The sequence below is a fragment of the Protopterus annectens genome, chromosome 9.part0 (genome assembly GCF_019279795.1).
Source record: "Protopterus annectens isolate FY-2018-M chromosome 9.part0, PAN1.0, whole genome shotgun sequence".
NCBI lineage: Eukaryota > Metazoa > Chordata > Ceratodontiformes > Protopteridae > Protopterus > Protopterus annectens.
This window is the reverse complement of record NC_056743.1, coordinates 720319627-720340723: the sequence shown is the minus strand read 5'-3', so window position 1 is coordinate 720340723 and position 21097 is coordinate 720319627. Positions and strand designations below refer to the sequence as shown.

General features: G+C 38.0%; 1 protein-coding gene across 2 annotated transcripts in view; it reads right to left on the bottom strand.

Moving 5' to 3' along the window:
• Positions 1–21097, bottom strand: part of LOC122811480 (MOB kinase activator 2-like) — a 326857-nt gene that overhangs the window by 225744 nt on the left and 80016 nt on the right. For both annotated transcript variants that reach the window (XM_044083344.1, XM_044083343.1), the window contains exons 2-3: positions 20434–20532; positions 11929–12089 (exon numbers count right to left, since the gene is read on the bottom strand). In XM_044083344.1, coding sequence (XP_043939279.1) covers positions 11929–12089; positions 20434–20477 — 205 coding nt within the window. In that variant the 5' untranslated portion in view covers positions 20478–20532. The remainder of the gene's footprint in view (positions 1–11928; positions 12090–20433; positions 20533–21097) is intronic.

Here is a 21097-nt window from a genome sequence, read left to right as displayed (position 1 = left end):
AAGAAACATGGTTTGTTAATCTCTGTAGGAGGAGAAGAAGTTTGTAATTGCTTTATGACTTCCAGAAGCTGCACTGGATCTGAGTAATGCTCTTGAGTGTGTATTACTGACATGTAGGTGATAATTCCTGGCAGTTTCTAGCAATGGGGGTGCATGGGAACCAGAGGTTGGATGACCAGATGTTGTGATGTCATTTTGTACAGAAATAATGTTTTAATATAAGGTGAGACAGAAGTATCAGGGCAGCCTGTCTAGTGGACCCTGACATAGAAGGAAACTTCCCCTACTTCATCTTGCCCTGCTCTATTAAGTAAGGATGAATAGTAATTATCTAGAGCAGTCAGGATAATATAGTGAGAATAGTTAATTATTGTTTTTCTGTAACTGTGTGAATATTTCCAGCTGTGTTATTTTTTAATATTTCCTGTGCTGAAACTCGTTTACTGTAAATAGTTATTTCATATTTTCATGTTATTTTATTATTTATTATTAAATATATTTAAACATTTCATTGTGGTTGGGCCTTTAGAGAATATTTTAACCTATGAAAGTACTTTTATCTATTGGTGACACTGTAGCCACTCCTGAAGCCTGACTGTTTGTTCAACATTACCATTTGTATTAATATTAATTTCAAGTCAGTATAATTGGGTACCCTTGCCTTAGGTAGCTGGGTTTGTAGTGTTTGGTGGCAGTGATAACTGCGTTATAGTCTGGGCAGAAGGGGGACCCAATGGGTAAATCTGTGCCAGCTTTTCCCAGGTGTGTGTGTGTGTGTGTGTGTGTGTGTGTGTGTGTGTGTGTGTGTGTGTGTGTGTGTGTGTGTGTGTGTGTGAAAATCAAATCTCACAGTATGTGAGTGTCAGCTACGTGGAGCAGGGACACAGAGCACTAGTTTCACAGACAGAGTGGTGGAGGACATGGCTTGGACACTCGTCTGAGGACTTAACTCTTCAGCTGTGCCATTGGGGAGCCTTACTGGAGACCTGGGGAGAGACATAGAGAGAAACCCAGATCCCAGGTTGAGTGTGTTCCCTGTGTGCTCTTATGGGAAATTACGCTTGATGCAGAGAGCTGCAATTGAAAATACTGGATGTATTCATTTTTGTTCCAAGGGAATGTCCCTCTCCAGTGTCAGTGGTGAGGATTGAGTCTCCTTAATTTCTGGTACTTTACCATTTCTCCATTTTCATCTCAGTGAAGTCTCAAGAAAGCTAACCTGGCTAGAATATCACCAACTGATGTATAATTGCCACAGAATCACCAATAAGTGTCCGACCACCTCTGCATTCGTAAAAAAGATGTTTATTCCACAATGGTAAAAACACAAACTGTGTACACGTTAAAATAATAAAAATAAATAAATAAACAGTTGAGTGCTTTCACCCACTACATAATGGGCTTCATCAGAACACAATAGTTACTGTGAATATGCTTTATATTTAAAAATTGGCGCCAAATTTCCGGCTAATGTTAAGCTTTTAGCCTTTTAAATTCTTAAAGCGATACCTGCATAAAAAATAGTACCAGCTGTCTGAACTTGATTAGTCTTATCTGAAAAGGCAGCTCACAAACAGTACCAATAAAATATATATGTACATATCCATGATGTATTTCCTTCAAACATATCTTGTGTAAATCATAACCAAAATTGAAAACATACATTGTTCAACAACCTTTAAATTATATACATATAAATGTAAATACAATGTAATAAAAATACAATGAATTGTCCTTTCCATAATGCTGGCTAGAATATCATAATTGTCTGAAGCTCACCTACTGCAGCTTCTAATGGCTCCAATAAATACCAATTATTTTCTAAGTTGCTGACATAGTACTGCTTGTCAAGATCTTTTTAGTACACTGACTCTGAGCAAGCCACTTAACCAGAGAGTTAGTCAGTTATCTGAGCTACAACAGAATGGCATTATATATACTGATCCCAAGAATATTGCCAATATCCTGGCAGATCGATTCAGTGCAAACTTCACCCCCCCTCTCACCCCCTAAAAGGCCCATCTCAATACTGAAAGATTGCCAAATTCTGGTAATAACGGCCACACTGGTAAAAAATGCACTCTACAAAGCTAAGAATACAGCATCCATGGTACCAGTCAACATCCCAGGCTGTGTACTACATGAACTACAAAATTAACTGGCACCTTACTTAAGTGTCATGTTTAATCATAGCCTCACCTCAGGCTTCATGCCCACTGAGTGGCGCACAGATACAGTTATCCCACTCCACAAGGGGGGATCCACCTTGGATCCTGGGAACTACTTCCCCATCAGTCTGACGAGCCTGATCTGCAAGGCCATGGAATGTATTATCACGGAACTTATAAACAAAGACACTGGAAACCATCAAACACTGGACAGCATGCAGTTTGGGTTCGTGAAGGGCTGATCTTGTCTCCTGAACCTGCTTGACTTCTTCGAATCAGTCTCCAGAGCTGTGGACAAGGGTAAGGTGGTCCACCCAGCATATTCAGACCTCTCCAAGGCCTTTGACACCATCCCCCCACTCTGGAATCATAGATAAGCTTACTAAGCAGGGCATTAATCTCTACGTCACTTGATGGGTTGCCAACTGGCTCAATGACAGAACCCACACTGTAAAAGCGCCAATTCCAAATCCAGCTCCAGACAAGTGACAAGTGGAGTACTTCAGGGTTCAGTCCTGGGACCGCTCTTGTTTGGCATCTACTTCTCTAATGTACAGGCCAACATTAAGGGACTCTGGCTAACAAAGTTCGCAGATGACTGCAAACTGGGAGCCATTACTGAATCCCCAAATGATGTGGATATTCTACAAAAGGGCCTTACAGAAACAGATGGTTTGTGCCAGAGTCATGGGCTCAAGCTCAATGCTAAGAAATGTATAGTTATCCCCTTTGGGAAAAAACATGTACCCGTGAATTACCACATAAGTGGCAGTACACTAAACACTGAAAGTGTGATAAGAGACTTAGGGACACAGGTGGACAGTGGTCTCACTTTCGATAACCACATCACCACAACAGTCAGGAAATCCTTCTATGTGGCACATCTCATCTCTAAAGGCTTTTCATCCTGAAAAAAGGAGGTCATTGTCCCACTGTACTCATCCCTCATTAGACCCATTATAGAATACAACACCCCGTTTGGTATGCACCTCGCAAGACATCTGCAACAACTGTTGTTGGCCGCAGAAATACCTCACTAAAAGAATCACAGGCCTAAAGCAAATGCCCTATGCTGACCGTCAGAAAAAACACCACCTATACTCTGTCGCATATCGTCTACTCATAGGCGATCTCTGCTTAACATACAAGGCCATGTCAAACCCAGAGCTGTTGGACATGTTACACTTAAAGAAATCCCAATCCCTCAGAGACACATGCTCCAGGGATCAAAATCTTGTCATCACAATGAAGAAAACATGCTGGAGGGATAGGTTCCTGACCCAGAGACTCCCCAAACTCTGGAATAGACTGGCCATACATGTCAAGCAGAGCACCTCTTTGGCCCTCTTCAAAAGGAACTTTGATGATTGGATGGGAGATAGGAAATTCACCCCAGGGATCACATCAGTCACCCTGCTAGACAGGGGTCCAGGGAAGTAAATACTGTGGAAAGAAATAGCCAGGGAATTGTTATGGCTAGGCTTGTACAGGCCTTAGGACCGATAAACTAGTACTAACCTATGAACCTATGAGTGCTTTTGGGCAACCTGGAAACTGGACTAGGCTTCATAGTGGTCTGCTGTACCACATACCTAATAAACTACACATGAACCTATTTTTTTACATTTTATTAATATACCATGAATATGCTCACTGGACATAAGTATCCCTTGTTGTGGGCATCCTGGGATCACTGTCTAAATGACTTGTTTAGAGTCAGAGTTTACAAGTAGAAACTGTAAGAATTAAGTTCAGGAGTACATGATAAACCTCATTAATAGCTCACAACCATAACCATCTGAGCTAAACTGTCAGACTATTATGTTAGTTTACCCAAACTTTTTGTCTTACTTTAGTTTCATCTAATTTCCTCCAGAATCCACTGACACATATTTATAACTGTTGCCTGTTACTCTAATTTGCATCCTATATCCTTTCTCTTCTGACATTGGGAATGATTTGCATTTTAACATATAGAGCATGAACGTTACCTAGTAAAACACCAAGTTTGTTGTTCTTTTTATAGACCAATATAATGAACCAGTACATGGTTTAGTATACAGTATAAAAACTACCGTGTATTACTGTTTTGTTTAGATTATATATCACTGATGACACACCATATGTCAAAATGCATTTGTCACTCTTGCAAGTTTTGCATACATGAAGTTCCTTAAACTTTGCTTACTTACTATTGTCACACATATTTACTTATTCATTCTCATAGATTTAGAGATTTTCTGCTTGGACTTCTGCAGACTATCAATTATCTATGAAAAAGTCAGAAGAGGTAAGTCAAGCTGTGCTTTATCTGCCGATTTCTCTAAATTGCAAGGAAGCAACAACTAAATGATACTTGTTTAGCGCCCAGTCCAGTGAAACCGTGCTAGTTACTGATGTGATGGTAATCAAATGTGTGTATATTAACACTGTAGGCCATTAGAAGAGAAGTAAAAATGGCATCTGGCTTTTTTTGTGAGTGTAATCTGCACCGGTACACTTGCTGTATCACCTCAGGATCCACCTGGCTTGCATTTCATTTAAGCATTCACTTAAAGCTTAGTAACAATGCAGAGTAGGCAAACGGGACTGAAACTGAGGTCATAAAATGACATACTGTAGTTGACTGTGTTTGGGGCTCATAAGGAAAACATAAACAAAATCCTGACTAACATAATATACAAGTCCTTTTTGAAGACCTTAAATATACTGGCTTCTACTGAAAGCTCAATGGAGACAGCACATAATGCTATTTCTTTTACCTCAAAAAGTAGCCAAAAGTTTCAGTCTTGTCCTTCTGTGGTGGCCAGATCTTCAGCAGCGCTATACAAAATGCAACACTGCATAGCACATCAGAGAAGATAACATTTTTAAGGAACGTATGGAATAAAAGGTATATGCTGAAACATTTCTTTCTAAATGGCTTACAACGAATTGCGAAGTAAGTGCTTAACATGCGGATCAATAGAAGAGTTGGTGTCCTGCTTACACAAAGTGTCCAGTACCGTGCTTGTGAAAAATTCATATTACCCTCACTCATGGAAGATTTATAGCTCTTAAAGCCTGTTCCCAAAAAAGATTAAGCAGACTGAGCAAAATGCAATTCAACAGGCATGAAGACTGAAAAGATCTGTTTACAGATGACAAGTGCAGTTACACAAGAACTCAAATGTAATGTAATACTGGGAAGTACCCATTATTTTAGGAGAAGGTCATGTAAACAGTACCAGCTGCTCTGTTATTGTTGAGCAACCAAGGTAAGTGCATGTAAACATTGCATTTCTAGGCAATAGTCACATTTATTGTCCTTATTAATGTTTTGATAAGCACTTTTTGTACAATAACAAAGTGAAAGAAAATCACTTCTATCTTGTTAACAGCATGCTCTTTTTTATATTTAAGAATGAATGTTGCAGTATACCATTGTGGAAAAGGTGAAAACTATCAGGCTGATGATACTGGGCAGCATTCATCTCAGCTTATTAAAAGACGACTTCAGCCAGGCATATCTAAGATACATGATGTACCTTGCATTTTAAATGGGTACAACTGTTTGTAATGAGGTTAGTAATTCTAATAATTCACCCATTTAATCTCTGGCCCAGGATTACTTGTGAGTGTCAGGAATGGTGTCCATCAGAATGTTAGTATAAGCCCTCATGGACTATGATACTGGCCTGGTGCACTCACAGGGCTATTTAGGTGATCCTCCAAAAGCTTACTGTCAACTGCTATGGACCTCCAATGCGGAAAAAGTAGATGCAGAACAAGCTCACCATTACAGAACTAATTTTTATATGAACATATAGTCACTCTTGCCTGACAGTTCTCAAAAGCATGTGCATAAAGTACAATATCCATCTGAGTAATTATCAATTCCTTTGAAAAAGATGGACGGAACACCCCTACTGATGCAAGTCTTTCGTGTGGTATGTCACTAGTCATTGCCTTGTGACATTAGCTGTTCTTTGTTACTAAAAGCCTTGTTTTTCTAACATCACTTCTTTTGCTCTGTACTTGCTATACCTCATCCCTTTAAAAATCTCATCTGGCTAATTGAATCTAATTGAATTTTCATGCCAGTCATATGCTTAGGTGATGCTGATGTTTCTGGATTTAAATACTGCCTATGTGGCTATAACATCATGCTATGTGCATTACACAATATTATAAGGGATAGACCAAACAAGTTTGCAGTGTCTTGCTCCTCACTGGTGTACCAATGCCTCCGCTGGAACCAGAACATAAAGCTTCTGCAAGTATACTACAGAACATTTTCTCTTTCTCCTCTTGTCTGCTCCTGAAGCAGGGTTCACATAGAAGTCAGCGCTCTTGAGGAATTTCACAGTTCAAATGGCAGTACAGGTTTCAGTTGTATTTGCTGCTGTATCTAGTGCACCCATCTTATTTACCAGAGCTTTCCAGGAGGTGATCAAATACTGTTCTTCTACAAGGACTGCCCTCCTCCAAAAGACATCAAAGCGTGCCTAGCTAGTGTCGTTTATGCCACTGTATATTGATGAATTAGGTGCAGGTGTGCACTTCATATCAGTTTCCTTTGAGCAATCTGCTCCATCCAACATTTTTGATTAGGCCATTTTCCCATAGTGAAACAACAGATTAGTAACAAATGACTGAGATGCCGAGGCTATCTTCAGAGTTCATAACGGGGGAGGGTAGTAGGAGTCTCATGTTTCAGGACTGTAGTCCATTTTATCACTTCCCAAGGCTGGTGGCCAGAATAAAAGCATTTACATAGATCTTCCTCTCTGAAAGCTTATATAACGGAGACTCCCCAATGTCTTTTTTTTTTGCAGCTCTCATTTCCACTTTGATGTTACTGTTAACTCTTTGGCAGGAGATGTAACTAGCACAAAAGTTTTTATTCAATAGAGATAATTTGTTTCACCTTTTAGGTGCTGCTATTATAAGCAGCTTACCTAACATGTTTTGTTGCTGAGTGCAAATATAACAGCTTGTTTTCATATCCAGTCACTCCTAATGCTTCCCTCATTGTCTTATACCCTCAAAGGACAGCCTAATGTCTGACTCAGTGGTTTCTTGTAGAACATCAAGCACTTTTAGTATTTCTGCCCATTCCTGTTGTAACCTGCACTTTCTCAGTTTATGGAAATGACAATACCTAGGTATGGCCACCTGGTAAGGACACCTCACTGAATGCCTGTAACGTTATTACTGCTGGGAAACCTCACTGAACAGCATGAGATTTGGATGGTTAATCTATCTCTGAGAAGCTCATGGAACCCCAGAGCTCCTTGTGCCACATGTGCAGATTTCAGGCCTTGAACTGGATTATTTATGTGTGACTTTATATTGTGCCAGGATTTTCCCTTATTTGGGCTCATTTTGTGGCACATATTTAGATCTACAAGAACTGAATGGAACTCATTTCAAAGTGGGATTGTTATCCCCTCTTTGAAACTCTTTGCTAGGTTGCTTCATCTGGGATTTCCTTTTCAGCGTTGGAGGCAATCTTTGGGTGTATCCTGTAACACCATTTGGCCTCATTTTTTAGACTGATTGCCTGTGCGTTTTACACATTTGTAGTTTCTATGTAATAACTTTATGGACACTTTGAAAACGCTTAGTTTAGACTCAAGCAACAGAAGTGAGGTAGACATTCCTTTTGATTTGGAGTTCAGTAATTGACAATAACCCTTTGAGATGGTTTAAGAAGTCTTTTCATTTAACTTTTACTAAAAGACTGTAGATCTACAAAATGTTAGTTGTACACCTATTCTGTTAAATGCCATATTTGCTTTTCTTAATCTCCCAGTACACCTACGTTTAAAGTCAATTTGATACAAGACCAATAGATATGGTAGATAAACATTAGCTTCTTTTAGGCCTAAATTCTGATAATTACTACCCCAGAGTGAATACACACAGAGCAAGAGAAACTGACAGAACCAGTCTTAAGAGTTCCAAAGAGCTAAGCAATCTACCACTTCCATCATGCAGTACGGGGGAAAATGTGTTATTTGGAAATTGGAAGATGGCGCATATGATTCCAATTTACAAAATCAGGTTAAAGAAGAAGCAAAAAACCTGGCAGATGACTAGCAGATGGGGAAATCACATATGAAGAAAGTACTTTTTACACCAAGGACGCTATTACATGGATTCACTTTAAATTGAGATTCCATGTACCTTAGCTAGTGGTAGCACAGGTAGTTTGACATCCCATGTAACTTACCAAAAAGAGTTAAGTGTTTTGCTTCTCTGTTCTTACCATTTCTTGTCTTCTTCACCATTTGTATTTCTACTTGTATACTTTTTATCGATGCACCCTTCCTCCTACTCCATTTTCTACCTGCTTTGTTCAAGCTTCTTGTACTAGAGTATTATTTGTTGTTGTTGTTTGTCTTTCTGCTTTTCCTGGTAAGGGGTTGCCACAGTGGAACTCCGGTCCACTAATGATTGGCAGTACATTTTTACGAAACACCGAGGTGCCAGCACGACGCCCAACCTTCAATGAAGGCACACCCATTTACGCATGCATGTCTTTTGAATGCTACCCAACCATGGGGAGGACATGCAGACTCCACACAGAAAGCACTCCCAAGCCACGCCGAGAATCGAATGGGAGAACTTCTTGCTGTGAGGTAACAACGCTACCGCCATACTATGAATGAAATATTACTTTTCTCCTCACCTAGCACTTTTTCACAAAATTCTTTTTCTACATCCTGTTTTCCCAAAATTCCAACACCAGTTTTCAGAACAGTTTTTTAACTGATCTTTGTTTATGGATGACTTGGATCATGTGGCTAGGGCTCTGGCGGGACAGACCCAGGAAGCCCAAATGAATAGTGACAGTGCCCTGAGAATGCCTAGCTGATGTTTTTTATGAGATGCGTTCAGCTCACACCTCCAGAACTTCTCCTGTATTTCTGGGATGTGGATGTGGTGTCTGAATGGACCCTGTTCAAGTCTCAGTAGATGAAGCAGCAGCAAGCAGCTGTGTCCAAAATGTGGATGATGCTGATCATGACAATGACCCTGGAACAGTGAAAGATGCAGTCATAAGCAGGATAAAGAAGAGGTATTACATGGAATTCTAGTGGGGGTCATACATTGCAACTGTACAGATTTTGGCCTCATACCTTTGTTCCGTTTTTCATAAATCTGTGTTTTTCTGGCAAATTAGTGGTAAATCATTAAAGAATGAAGTTTGAAAATAATGACAGACATTTGAGTTTCAGACTTCAAATCCTTCAGAATATTCACGCTAATGCAAAACCTGCTATTTTATCGACTTTTTAAGTTTGTAGGAGCAATATTTAAAAATGATCCCTATTTTTTGGCCTTTGTCCCACTGTTAATTAAAACTTTGTCCAGATTTCTTGTCCTAAGAGGTTGACAGGTATGGACTGGAGGTTCTGGATCCAACTGATAGTTACTGATAAGACAGAAAGGTAACAGCTGTGATAGTTGCAGAAGTGAAGCACTGGATGGGACAGACATCTGACATGGCCATGGTGAATGGCTTTTGGAAGGCTTCAAAAAGACTGCAGCAAACTATCCTGTGACACAGTGAGGGGGAGGAGAGGACATTAGACAGACATTTCTCAGCTTGAAAGAAACAGAATGTGGAAATGAATCCACCTTGATGGCGGAGTGAAGTCACTAATGAAAATATACAATTCTGCTGTGGCCTGATTACAGTAGTGGATGAAATTTAGATAAAACTGCTGAAGACAGTAGACATTAACAGGATATGATCATTAACATGCTTTATCAATGTCGTGAGCTTAAAAAACTACCACTGCATTGGCATACTGGGGTAGGTTTTACCATTTTCAAAAAGTGTGGCAAGAGAGTGCATTCCAGTTATAGAAGGATCACACTCCTCAATCTTCCTGGGAATGAGTATGTGAGGGAGCTGGAAAGGAATCTGTGTGCAGCAGTTGATCCCGTGATTACTAAGTAGTAATGTGGATTCTGTCCTAACCATAGAACAGTAGGCCTACTCTTTATCCTTGCACAGATACTGGTGGGGTCATAGGAGGTTGCCAATACTATCTATGTGTGTTTTGTGGACCTGGATGAGGCATATGAGCACATACCTCTGAAAGTTTTGAGGGAAGTGTTACAACTATATGGGGTCCCAGTGCTGATACTACATGTTATTCTCCCCTATTTTGGAGGAGTAAGAGCTGTGTCATCATTCTAGTATTAAGTAGAGTATACTCAGGCACACTCACCTTTGGTACAGAAAGCCGTAAGTTCTATTACCACACCAGGTAGTTCAATCGCTGACAATGCAGTGCAGCATAAGGGGGTGCTGCACTCCTTAGTTTACCATCCTCCAGATGACAAGTTAAACTGAGGTCCCATCTATTTGAGTTAGGGGTACATCAGGTGGATGTAGAATAACCCTTGGCACCTACTGAAAAGATTTGGGGAAGTTCCCCAATGCCCTGGCCAAATTTCTCCTGGTAGTATAAATACCACTTCAGGTCTTGCATTCTTAGCTTGTTTGCTTGCCTGAGAATGTATGAAGTACCCACAAGATGAGATGCAGACTTTCGATGGGGCTGGAGAAGAGCGGGGGAGGCAGGTTTACCTTGCTCAGCTTTCAACCTACATGACCCTCATTAGACCAAGTGTTTTAGGGAATGGATGGATGGATGTTTTGTTGTGATCACCTTCCTAACACATGAATCTCTTCATTGCTTGCTCAGTGTATCATATCATTCACATATTTTTCAATACTCTACAGAAATTTCTCACTTCCTAGCTGCATATAGCTTACTTCAAGTTATCAACTAGCCCACAAGACCAAATCTGCAGTCATCTGGACACTCTATCACTGACTCAGTCAACACTAACATACCCTCATCTTTCTCTCTCTCTCCGACTTATCTGTGCTACCTGCGTCACTCAGTGACAATTGCCCCATTGCATTTGCCATCAATAACTTACCTATAAAACTCCTCCCTATTCTAAAACCATCCAGAACTCAAAACCCAGACAGTGTATCCTAATTCAAAAACAGCTAAATAGCCTATTCTGTTTCTTAGTACTATTTGAAGATGATTCCCAACACAGTAGCAATCTCCCTAACCAATAGCCTTTATCCTCCCTCAGCTCCAAGACTTGTTCTTACCAGAGATAAAAAAACTTTATAAATGACAAAAAAAATGGATAAGCAAAGAAATCAAACAGTTATTAAATCTTGGGGATGAGGCATGGCTTGAATGGAAATTCAAACCCTCCATAAACAACCATCAGAAACGTAGCCAAGCAATGCATCGCAAAACACAAATCCTCTCTGCAAAAATTCAAGCAAAGTCAGCTCTTACAGTCTCCAAAGTGATTCTGGAGAGAAGTTACCTTCACCAATGGATGTAAAACCATAACCCACTCAAACTCCACCTCCTTTAAACAGTCTGGTAAAGCCAAGCTCAAATCCAGCAATTTCCTACAATAATTCAGTAACTTCCTCCTCTCCTTTCTCACCCCACTTTCCTTAACCCATCCCCTCCTTCATTCATCCCTTCTATTTCAAATACATTGAGCACAAAAACAAAGAAAACCTTAACAGCATTCAGACTGACTACTCCTCCCCTGGGTCATACAACTGACTACCCCAGTTCCTTCAGTACTGTCGCAACCACCTTGCTGTCCTTCTTATTCACACCTTTAATCTCTGCCTATCCAGAAAACATTATACATGGAATATGGAAAATGACACTCAGTAACTCATTAAACTAACTCAAAGGGAGACACTTACCATTGGTAGCTATCCACTCTTGTTGACTAATGCCTTCTGGTAGTGTCACAAGTGTTTGCAAATCACTGTCAATAATCCGTGTCTTGGCATATCCTGCTTCAATATACAGCCTCTCTCCTTCCGCTGGAGTCTTCTGCTGTGATTTGAAACTGGATGGAGTTCTGTAGCCAAGAAGTAAAGAAATCCACAGTAAAAAAGAATGAAGCTGTTACGAAGATGGATACTCTTTTGTCTCAGAGAAATAACATCAGACAAACAAGTACAAGTGTTTATATATATATATATATATATATATATATATATATATATATATATACATACATACATACATATAAAACTATAAACATAGTCATGAAATCTCAGGCTAAAAAGAGACTACTGTGGAAGCATGAAAGGCAATGTGCCTAAGCAAAAATGCTGTGTAATAACAGAAGAAATTTAATTAATAATGGGAAGATGTGGAGCAAATTTGAACCTAGCCATCTCATAATAGTGAAAAGATAAATAAAACAAACATGCACACTTCAGATGTGTGTCTTACTCCCATTTGTTGCAACATTCGTAAAATAAATTAAATAAAGCTCTCTGAATTACTAATTACTAGAATATCATACCCGCACATTATTTCATGTTAACTAAGCAATGAAGATAGAACTGTTTGATTTCTAGAATACCTATTGGTTAAAAAAACACAAAAAGAAAAGTCTAGCAAACCTAGACTTTCCACTGTGTGATACCTTAAACCTCTTGTATCATAGGCAACATGGGATATATGCAAATATATGCAAATAACGATTTAAGGATATCAGGTGTTTCAGCTAAATGGCAATTCTGAATGCCCATTACTTTTTCTTTTACTTTTATTTTTAAGACTATTTATGGATAATTTCAGGCCTAGTTGTCTCTGATACAAGAGGTTTAAGGTATCACACAGTGGAACGTTTATCTTTGCTAGATTTTTTTTTTTGTGTGTTTTTTAACCAATTGGTTTTCCTGTGTGACCTTTTTACTCATTATTTTAGTTTGTTAGTTGGGATATTTTGTAGACACCCTAATGTTTATGGATATCAGTTGGATACAATAACCCTGTGTTTCCAGAAGTCAAACATTCCTCTTATGCTGTGTTAATGATGCCATAATAAGGCAGAAACATGCATGTCCACGGCTAGAGGGGTCTGGCTTTATTGGCCTGAAATTGTCCATAAATAGACTTAAAAATAAAAGTAAAACAAAAAGTCATGGACTTTCAGAATTACCATTTAGCTGAAACACCTGATATCCTTAAAGGGTTATTTGCATATATCCCATGTTGCCTCTGATACAAGAGGTTTAAGGTATCACACACTGGAAAGTCTAACTTTGCTAGATTTTTCTTTTTGTGTTTTTTAACCAATTGGTTTTCCTGTGTGATGTTTTTACTCATTGTTTTAATTTCTAGAATACCTCACGCCTTACCTTTCTTTATATTACTTCCTGTTAACTTACAGGGTAACAAAAATGTTGTCACTGATGTAAACAATATGCAGTCTTCACACAAAGTTGTCAATATACAAACATATTAAATCAGACATTGCACTGTGTAATCATCTTCTGGCTCAGGAACTTATGAACACCAGCAGTAAGGATTTTCTGGGCAGGGATTTCTGGATTAGGTGATCCTTGTAAATTTTTGGGACAAAACTGCTACAGGTCAGTAGAGGTACCCTGGAGGCAAGGGTCCATTTTAGTCATCCCTACTTGCTTTATAGCTGAGGGTTGATGCCACAACAAGGGACATTTTCAGGGAAGGGCATCTGCAGTTCACTACTTGCCGGATTACAAAATTTGAGTCGCTGACAAAAAATGCTACTACAAAAGTATTGACTGATGTTTTGAATGAGTATTCATGAGGCAGTATATCCTCATCACAACTACTGCGTGTGGTAGGTGAGTGATGTTGTTTGTAGATTGCATTATTTTTTTTTTTTGGTCAGGTAAAGCACAGTAAGGGGAAAATCTTTTGTAGGGGTGGCCTAATGGGATGGTGTATGCATAAAAACATAATAAACATATTCATAAACAACATATATGTATACACAGAAAAATGTATATTCAAAAGCACTCCAATGCAATTAAGTTACTGACAGCAAACTGCTTCAATATTGCATATATCAATGACACAATATAACACTTCTAATGAAATTTCAGAAACGTATGCATAAGCTTTCACAGATGGGAAGACTTAGGGATTAGAACAGAAAAAAAAATGAGAAATAAAACAGATTTCTTAATAAGGACACAAGAAGGCTGAACATTTGTCACCAGAGATAAAAACTTTGCAAGGTAGTATTTATAACAGGATGTATTTGAACATGTAGCTGTTTTGGTTACCTGGGTAGAGCAGTTCCTTTGACACTGGATAAATGAGGTACTTCATTTAGTATAGTCACATATATAGATAAAAAAATTGAAACTGGACTGTGCAATTATATAAAATGTTCACATGTAACAATGTTAAAGATAATAGAAGATCTTTGCTAGCTGTGTGCAATATTGCATTAGCAACTATTACAATTTAAAAAAGATATGAATTTTGCTAGGTTAAATTTGCAATATATTATTGCTCTAACCCCAACCATTGTCAACTGATGTGAGGACTCATATTACCACAAGAAGCTGCAGTGCCTTTTTTCAGAACTCTGTACTCCTTCATTGTGCCTCATGAAGGCTGTCATGAACAGCTTAGAAGCACCAAGCCTATGGCCACTGTTTATCACTACTTTTTTTTTTTGCACCTCAAACTTTTGCTTGCTGACAGCAAATGTGGTAGACTGCAGCTGTTCTCCCTCCAGATATATGTATAAACAGTAAAGCAGCTTTTGTTAAACTAATACTATAAGAAAAGGTAGTCAGCATTGTATATGATCAACTTAAACAGAAAAATGTAACAACATTTTTGCAAGGGGTCAAATCTCACTGCATCTCCCTCATACTCTCACATCTCTAAAGATACTATCTCCAAGACTGCACAACTTTGAGCTAACTAGAAAAGGTTTGCCTCCGTTGTACCAGTGTCTCATTCGGTTAAATAGTTCTGTTCAATTAATATGGGAATCAATGAAACTAGATTGATGATACCTGTTTTGTCTGAACACAGTTCAGTGATCACCAGGAAACTCATCTTTCCCTTCAGTATGGGTGACCTAGTATTAACAAATCACTTCCATCCTTCCCCAGTGGCTCCATTAGCTGCTAGCCATGTTAATCAAACTGGTATCTGGGTTACAGTCAGGGTTTTATTTCTCTGAGCCATGAAGTCAATTGGTCAATGCTTCAACACAGCAGATCTGGCAAAGGCTCACCTGCAGGCAGAAATGGAAGAAGATTCCAGTGTGTTTCTCAAAAGTAACACTAAAAACGGTGTGCACCCATAAAATTGTTTTGTTTTTAGAATGGTATCCAAACCAACAATTTGGCAGACATCCGTTGATCAAATGCTATGGGGTTGTTCTGGCACCCAGTGTGACACATAAGCCATCGCTGTGACAGGTGAAAATGACAAGATGCATTTAAAAATGTCAAAATACAGAAGTTTTCAGTCTTTTTGGTGCTGTGTGACAAGTGCAAATTCTTCAACATAAATATTGTGTACTATGGTCACACAAATGATGATCAAAACCTGCACCAGGTTTCAGGCAGAAAGAGATTAACCCAAAACACAAAATAGATCATAGCTGTGGTCTTTTTTTGGGTTCCTTAACTACTACTATAGTAAATTCATACATAGTTTAAGCTACACTACTCCACCACCTGACAGTATCTATATATATATATATATATATATATATATATATATATATATATATACACACACATATACATACATTGCAATCAACATACACACACATATACATACATTGCAATCAACAACTGACAATTAAAAAGGATCTGGTCACATCAGACAGTGTATACACACATATTATAATCCACAACTGACAGTTAAAAAGGAGATGGTCACGTCATGCAATGGATACACAGATTGAAATAAACAACTGACGATTGTGTTTGTTGATTGTCCTGTGGATGGGGTGAAAGAAAGGTTGTTTAAGTATAATATAACAACTTATTAAAGATACTGTTTGGATGGCTTGTATTTTCAGAAGAATCTTAAGTAATAGGCTGTACCATTTAACTGTCTATTTAATTTCCTCTGTGATACTGTCATATGTGGTAAGTATAGTGTACTCTGTGGATTAGAAGATGTAATCATCTAAGTACTTGAAGCTATTGTTTTTCCATCTGACTGAATAATGCTTAGAAACCTTCCCAGAGGGAATGTAGTTAGGATCAGTGTATTTTTTTCAATGGAGAGTTTGTACAGTAACAGTAATTAGAAGATCAGTGAGCAAACAAGGGACTTTCTTGGAATGGTTAACTAAATTCAAAAGTCGTAAATAAATAGAGTCAGCTGAAATTCTATGTCAGTAATAGCAATTCTTTCAGCTTCTGAAAGTATGAAACATTATGAACTTGGGGTTCTAACATTAGTGCAAAAAAGAGAGAACAAAGACACTAGAACCCTTTTTGGCACATCTAGATGAGCAAAAGGCTTTATACTGGGTTGCTTATAGAAGTCACAGACTCATAACTCCAAGTCCTAAAATTCTTTAAAATAAAATTATATAAGCATTTTTGCTGGAGGGTTGCCTCTGTGTAGACACACACCCCTGCTTCTTATGTACCACAGAGAAAGGAGAACACTTTGAGGTACCACAGCTTCAGACTTCGCCAATATTCTGCATGCTTAAACTTTCAGTCTCACCATTCTGAGAACAATCACTACATTCTTTGAATGTTCAACAGGAACCCATTTAAGAAAGACTTCTGATTAATGCTTACTACGTAGTTGAGTAGCACAGCAATGTATTGAATTGTTCCTGCCTTCTCGCACAGCATAGGATATTCAATTGCTGAGGCAACATTGGGAATGTTCATAAAGTGAAACGATTTGCACAAAGAACTAAAACATATTTTACAGGATGGCATAGAAGTCATATTAGGCAATAGTAGAACACTGAGCCTAATTATCAAGATCAGGTGGAATGGGGTTTAGATAGCTAGGTCAATAGTTGAAGAGTGGCAGTTTCATATTTAACTGGCTTGTAAACATTTAAATTTTGACAGTAATCCTTAATGTTAAATACATCTTTAAATATAGAAGATGATTGATTTCCATCTAAGCATGAGCATCTCATTTATAATAATAACAAAATAAGAATTAATATATGGTTTTCCAAATCTGGTCCAAAAATTTTGAGTTTCAAGAGTGAAAAAATAGGATTCTTTGGTATTTCATATATGGCTTGATGTACTCCAAAGTTATATGTTTATCAAACCACAACTCAAGAAAACAGTACCATCAAAACTCAGCCTGGGAAACCTAGGATATGAGCTCTAACATGGTTCTTGTAAAAAGGGTGAGAGCCCGTTAGTGCTTGTTTGATGGTGTCAGTTTCAATAGTTTTATTGTGGCACCAGTTTGATGAACCAGCAACTCAGCAAATCCATGACTCCAAAAGACACACACACACACACACACACACACACACACACACACACACACACACACTTGCACACACGCACACACGCACATGCACACACATGCACAGACGCACACGCACACATGCACAAACACGCACAAACACACACACACACATACACACACGCAAACACACACGCACACACATGCACACACACACACACACACACACACACACTTGCACACGCACACATGCACATGCACACACATGCACAGATGCACACGCACACATGCACAAACACGCACAAACACACACACACATACATACACACACACATGCACACACACACACACACACACACACACACACACACACACACACACACACACACACACACACACACACACACACACACACACACACACACACACACACACAAACATATTTCATTTCCTTATCCTTCTAGAGGAATAGGTGATGTTTTTCCCTTGTACTGCATTCACTACTGACATCATGCAACATCAAAGTGATAATATTAAAGTAACCGGAATGTAGGGGGCACTACAGACTACCTCCTCATCAGATATGCAGGTCTCCTAATCTCAGCAGGATTCTTACCCATGGATGCCCCATTATTCACTTACCCATATTCAGTGCGGATGACAATGGATGAGGTACATTCTGTTCACACTTACAGTTTTTAATAGCCTATGCTGTAATACTTCAGTGTGCACTCTGTATATGCATCCACACAAACACTGAGCTTGTATATGTGCATGTGTATGTGTCTGCATGTGCATGTACATGTATGTTTGTGTCAGTGTTTGTATAGTTCTTCCCCGCACTGGTTCTTCCTCTTATTTTCCTTCCCTCTACTTCGTCTGTTGTTTCTTTCTCCCTAGCAGTCTGCAAGTGTGTACACTTTCCTGCAACTGCATAAGCTTCTCTGAGTGCTCTTGTTTCCTTCCATCTATCCACAAACACAATGATTTATTAGCTGTACAAAAAATGAATATGTGTGTGTGTGTGTGTGTGTGTGTGTCTATAAATATATATATATATATATACACATATAGACATGTATACGAGTCCAGTTTGTAATTTTGAAACTTCAAAATCTCAAACGTCACAATCCCGAGGTTCAGGTGTTCAAAGTTTTGAAATATCGAAACTGAACAATTGAGATCGCCCGACAGTGTGGAGTGGTAACTTTACCATTCTCTTCACAGTAGTGTGATCTTGGAGTTGATACATTTAAGCTTGCCTCCATGCAAACACGTGATGCTAACGTTTTATTGTTTTTTTTTATTTATTTTGATATTTCAAAACCTTGAACATCTGAACCTTGGGATTGTGATGTTTCAGGTTCTGAAGTTTTGAAATTACAAAGTAGACCCATATAGGCTGCCGCCACTCCTGGAATCACAGTCACTGGGGGTAACTGGTACTCATACAATATCAAAAATAAAGGGTCAGCTTTTTTTTCTTTTTCCCAGTTACAAAATGTTGTGAAAGTTGCCTTTTTACTGCAGGAATTTAATTTATAAATGATTTTACAGCAAGAAGACCAGACTCATCTCCCACAAGATCAGGCTAAAGAGGTTTATCTTTGCTGGAAGGGGTTTGGAAACTGTAATTATACAAGATCGTCTTTGACTGCTAAATTAATGACAGACTTGGTCCCAGCTCTCAGACACAACAGTATTATATGAAAGTTGGGCTTTGAACAACTTTCTTTGAACTGTCACTTTCAGTCAATCTGGAGGATGAGGATACAATTTCGCTCATTGGTATTTTTGGTCTATAATCTTACTGTGTTTATGTTTATTCATTAAGAAAAAGTGAATGACAGTTTCCATTATTTCTTCTGTCTTAATGGACATAATGCTGTTTTGACAGGTTCAGCCTGATGTTTAACTTTAAAGTTGTTACACATTTTGATTTTACCTGGCAAGACTTTCTTTGAGGTTCTACAAAATGCTGCATTCTGATCCATGCCACTAATTAATTAGAAAGTGAACTATGCTGGATGCAAAGCAAGTTGATTAAAATAACTGACCCTAAACTGAACCTTTAATTATAAGCAAGTTCATGAAGGGATTGAACACTTTTTATACAACTACAAGATAGTATAATAATAATAATAATTATTATTATTATTATCATTATTATTATTATTATTATTACATGGGGAAGTCAAAGCAAAATGATAATAGATATGCAGGTACTGAAAGAGACAGAGAGCAAACAAGAAAAGTAAACATAACGTGTTCTAATTTTATGTTTGGGGTTTCAGAAAGTTGACCTTCACTTGTATTTTATTTAAAAGAGACTTGTTTCTCAGAAATGTACTTAGTAGCCTGACTACAGAATCATTGTTCAACATTTATATTTTAGAAGAAAAATTTGGCATTAACAATACCAGTTATTTTGAAAGGAAAACATATACACACACACACGCACATATATTATATATATATGTGTGTGTGTGTGTGTGTGTGTGTGTGTGTGTGTGTGTGTGTGTGTGTTTGTTGGTATATGTGCACACACGCACACACACACACACACACACATATATATATATATATATATATATATATATATATATATATATATATAGATAGATAGATACATACATACATACACACACAAAATATAATTAATTCAAATGCTGAATAAAAACCTACAAATATACCTTTCTACTGCTAGCTGCTTATTTTGGAAACATGATCATAGTCTTGCAAACATGCAGCTCACTTTTTGCACTGATCTATAGACAGAAATTTGCAACACAAGCTAAACAAGGCATAGAATGAAAGATAAAGGGACGTCTTATGTTATAGAAACTATACACACAGTATGTAATAGAATATAATTTTTCAGAGCTAACTATATGACATTGAGTCTTTAATTTTCATCACCAAGTTAAAACATATTAGAAAACTACAGCAGCACATTATAAACAGTTAATGAGAGCGTTCCCTACCTTTTGGGGTACCCCAGCAGTCTGCCAATGGCTTGGAAAACCATTTTGTGAGGATTCAGTTTTCCAGATTCTTCTATAGCACAAGGATAATATTTTATTCTGATTAAAACACAAACAAGAGAGACTTAGAACCACTTACATTAAATTCATTAACAGCTTTGCATAACATAATAGTCATAAATAAAATAAGCAAGCAACAATATCAAACAGGCTGGGCATTACTAGGGAAATAACGTACCACTCTCGAGTGTAGGGAAGTAATGTACCACTCCCGAGTGTTGTAAGGCCAGACACTGAAGACTGAAAGCCTTTCCACCTCTGGAAATTCCATAATTTCCCCAGTAATACCCACCTAGGAGGGCAGTATTGCGCTTAGAAAAGGACCATCTTTTAAATTAGTTTGCATTTGCTTTATATTTGTATATACATTTTTTGTATTTTTCATCTAAATTAGTTCCTTTGCTTAATGTTTCATAGGTGGCATAGGATATGTAATTGCAGATAGAGAACATATTTTACATCCAAAATATACATATATATATATATATATATAACTTAAACATTTAATGTACTCACACATACACACTCAAAATGAGTTTACTGAATTTTATATATATACATATATATATATATATACACACAGTCAATAACAAATGCAGTGGTA